Below are 4143 nucleotides of genomic sequence, written 5' to 3'. Positions count from 1 at the left end.
TATAGGAAGAAGATTGAATTATAAGGAGAAAAAAAAAAGATGCCACATGCTTCAACTATATATGAATTATTACTAAGAAACTGTTGCGGGTATATTTCAAATTTTTTTTGTCATTAATATGTGCTTTTTACCGAGCAATCAATTGCGTTATCATGTATTCATCAGCTGATGATACAGACTGAACTTCCCCACGACTTTCTCCTGTGAAAAAGGCAGGTTGTTTAGGTTTAGGCAACATGCCCTCGCTGATCAGCATCAGGATCACTGACATCATAGTTGGTCTATCTTCTGGATGATGTTGCACACATAATAGCCCAACATGTATTGATCGCAGCACTTCAGATATGATGCATGAGTCACGTAAAGACGCACTCATGAGTTCAATTGATCTATTCTCTTTGTAGAGTCTCCATGCCTATATCAGACCAAACATATCAAGGTAAGTAGTATACACACTGGGGGTTTTGTAAGCGAACACAATATTATGATTCCAAAAAGCTACTATATCTAGTTAAACGTACATGTCCAAGAAGGTTGTCACTGTGATCTTCATGAGAAAATCCTGTGTTTTTTTTACCGCTCACTATCTCCAACACCAAAACACCAAAGCTAAATACATCTGACTTTGTGGAAAACTTCCCGTGTACTGCGTACTCTGGAGAAATGTAACCACTGCAGCAAAGTTAACACATGGGTTTTAGATTTATTGTTTCTTATAGAACATTAACTCTGAATTTAAATCAATTGCAACTGGTTTCAAGTTCTTACTATGTTCCCACCACGTTCTTTGTTTTGGTGAGAGTATCAGATCCGACAAACTTTCTGGCAAGGCCAAAGTCTGAGATTTTTGGGTTCATGTCAGCATCCAACAGAACATTGCCTGCCTTGAGATCTCTATGGATGATTTGGAGGCAGGAATCTTGATGTAGATATAGAATAGCTCGAGCCATCCCATGGATAATCTGAAAACGGCAAGGCCAGTCAAGCATTGAACTTCTGGTTTCATCTGACAGAAAGATTATCTGCTTAATTAAGCATATAATACTACAAGTGAAATATAATGTGAAATCATAGAGGGAGAGGTTAACCAAATAGAAATGAGTCCAAGCTTTTGTTAGCCATGTATTCATAAACCAAAATCATTTCATTTCCGTGAATGCAATATCCGAGAATCTTTACAAGGTTTCGGTGCTGAAGTTTGGCAATACACATGATCTCATTCTTGAATTCATCAAGTCCTTGCTTGGATGATTCGGAGAGCCTTTTCACAGCTACCTCTCGCCCGTCTACCAACACACCCTGAGATCAAATTTTATGAATGCTTTATATTTTTGTTAATATATACGGAGTAATAAACTTTTGATTCACATAAGGTTGAAGTTTTGACTGTTAGGTATCACTAACTTACCTTGTAAACAAGACCAAAGCCACCTTCTCCAATTTTGTTATTGATACTGAAGTTTTCAGTAGCCTTGGCTATTTCATACAGGCTGAAAAAGGGCAGGTCATCAGTATCTTCTATCTGAACACTGTTATTCTTTTTATTACGAGCATCCCAGATTCCTACAATTCAACATGTTGAATTTTTATACATTAATTGGCGATTACTCGCTACAGTCTACAAGGCTGAATCATCCAGAATATCGGTCTGGTCAAAAGACGGTCATTCTCGGTAAGACTCTGCCTAAACTTGGTGTTACCGAAGTCAAACTTGGTCAAAAACTCGGCTAAATGTCAGTTTGAAGTATTTATATAACCGTATTATTGTTTCTATAACATATTTCTTGGCCTATATATGAACAATCTTATGGTTTTATGAACATTTCATATAGTTAATTTCAAAATTTATATTTTTAGATATCCTAGTGGCCACAGAGGCTCACCTGCTTTGACTGGGCTAGCAAAGCAAGTCAGCTATTGAGATTAGTCTGCTCGGATTGAATAGGTCACCCATGATTAGCAAAAAAAAGGAAAAAAAAAATATCAATCCAAGTACTCCCACGAAACACTGATTAATCACTACTATGTAACCAACCTCTTACGTACACCAAGTGAGTTTTACAACCTCAGATTACTACAGTTTCATCTCTAGATGCTGAAAAACTAAAATTCAATACCTCTTCCTTTCATATAAGGTCCTTTCTTCTTACAAGCATAAGCGACGACTGCGAACAACAGTAATACCCCAGCTGAGGTAATTAAGAGCACTCCTTTCTTCGTGTTGTAGCTATTTCCTTCCAATAATAGGTCATCAAATTCAGTATGCTTTCACTAATGACTCAAAAATTGACTTAAAATGACTCAGAAACGGGAGACATGCAACTAAAGCTCTAATGGATTGAGATAAGGAACAAGACCGTGGACAACATAACATCAAAAAGCGAGTACCTGCTAATTCAGAGGCAGCCATTCTTATGTAAAGATTGTGGTTTACATCATATTCTCTGATATCCATAAGCTCATCAAACCACAACAAACACCCACTTCCCCTAATGTCTAAGTTTGCATAAGCTGTACAACTGCAATTCCTTCTGCAAGCCATCTCGCATTCACCTAAGGTCATGCTCACATTGTACCATGAATGTCGTGTGTCTGGAAGTTTCACTCCTGATATTTTCCGGAAGCCATCTCCACTTGAGCAATCTAAAGGCCTTTTTCGTTGACATCCGCTTGACCAATCTGATGCTTTCCATTCATTTGGAAGTTTTGGTTCAAAACCTTTCAAACAACTGCAAAGGGGACGCCTATTGATGTTATGGCTTCCAAAAGGCCCGCATACTGCATAACTATTATAACTGTCTACTCCAATATCTACATATACAACCCAGTCTTGTAATCGTTCTATCCAATGCATTTGCAATATCTTTCCGTCCCATGTCAAATGTATGCGTTGAATAACTGAAGATTTGAGTTCATATGTATGATATATTTCTTCCTCATTAACAACAAACTCCATTGCGTAAATTGGATTTGGCGTGTCACTAGGAAGCCCGCTAAATCCAAGACCATTCCATGGTCCAATTCTTGATTGCAAAACATTACCTTTGCTCCCAAACAATTGTGGATATCCATTTGTGTCTACCCAATGTACATATTCACCCTGGGAAGGATCATCAGGACTCTTCCAAGATGTCATACGCCTCTCTAAGCCTGTTCTTAAATCCTTTCCAAATTTCATTCCTGGTAGAAATGTGTCACCAGTATTATCAAAACTCTGCCAAATCAGGTTTTGATTATTGGTACTATCATAATCCCAAAGAACAAGATTTCCGGTGTCAAGAATCCGTGCAATTGGATTGATCATAGTCAAAGACGTCGAATTGGATGACCAGATTTTAGTATTTCCACCATCTGGCAATATAACTAGATTTCCTTCATGAGTGAGCATGAAGATGCCCGTTTTATTGGCAACCGGCGTCTCCCTGTTTGCAACCCACACGGGAGTACACACTGATATATTCTTGTACCATATCCCCACGTACCGATTCTTGGATTTTCCAGGACTAAAAAATCCTAACTCGAACATCCCGCCAGGTGAAATAAGTGTGTTGCCATCATCTTTGATAGCCTGATTTGCATAAATGTTGTCTACTGCTTTAGAATCTGATAGGTGAACAAGTAGAGCACATGAGAAGAGTAATATTATGAATTGTATCTCCATTTGGTACGTTGTTTTCTGCTGTGTGGATAAGGGGGAACTAATAATGCCCTTTAATATCATTAATCATTTTAAACTTCTGTACACCTCATTAATTTATTATTTATATTTTTTTTTTCATTTAATCAAACTTTGCTTCCTATACAATCAACTTAATTTAGGTTAAATGCATAAAAATTTTTTACTTTAACGTATTTATGTTATTTATGTTTTGATTATTCAAGGAATTATATTTCCAAATTGTAATCAATAAAAATATTATCGTTAAGTTTTAATGTTAGATGTTAAGTGTCAACGTGACATGCCAAATCATTGAAAAAGTCTACGTAACATTATTTTAGTAGTTCACATCTCATTTCTATACATATAGCAATGCAAACCTCATTTTTATACCTATTATTATCTATCACCGATTTTTTTCCACCATTTTTAGACTTATCACCAATCTATATTTATTTCACCGATATATGATATCCGATTGCTAT

At 36.6% G+C, this 4143-nt stretch overlaps 1 protein-coding gene across 1 annotated transcript; it reads right to left on the bottom strand.

Annotated features, from left to right (window-relative positions):
- Positions 1-3661, bottom strand: LOC122589842 (G-type lectin S-receptor-like serine/threonine-protein kinase At4g27290). Its single transcript, XM_043762166.1, has 7 exons — positions 2389-3661; positions 2118-2234; positions 1409-1563; positions 1089-1299; positions 769-1006; positions 522-672; positions 1-415 (listed from the first exon to the last, which is right to left on the bottom strand). Exons 1-7 carry the CDS (start codon positions 3659-3661, stop codon positions 128-130), a joined length of 2433 nt encoding a protein of 810 aa, XP_043618101.1. The 3' UTR covers positions 1-127.
- Between the last annotated feature and the right edge of the window lie 482 nt (positions 3662-4143).

This window comes from Erigeron canadensis, chromosome 1 (assembly GCF_010389155.1).
Source record: "Erigeron canadensis isolate Cc75 chromosome 1, C_canadensis_v1, whole genome shotgun sequence".
Lineage (NCBI taxonomy): Eukaryota > Viridiplantae > Streptophyta > Magnoliopsida > Asterales > Asteraceae > Erigeron > Erigeron canadensis.
Note: the sequence above shows the minus strand (reverse complement) of the source record. Positions and strands in the feature narration are given on the sequence as shown.

What these genes read in the sequence shown, in the direction of transcription:
- LOC122589842 (XM_043762166.1), bottom strand. Translation starts at nt 3,661, where the DNA reads ATGGAGATACAATTCATAATATTACTCTTCTCATGTGCTCTACTTGTT. An exon ending in GCTTTGGTCTTGTTTACAAG is followed by an intron (nt 1,300 to 1,408) that starts GTAAGTTAGTGA and finishes ATTTGATCTCAG; the next exon opens with GGTGTGTTGGTAGACGGGCG. An exon ending in GTGACAACCTTCTTGGACAT is followed by an intron (nt 416 to 521) that starts GTACGTTTAACT and finishes GGTCTGATATAG; the next exon opens with GCATGGAGACTCTACAAAGA.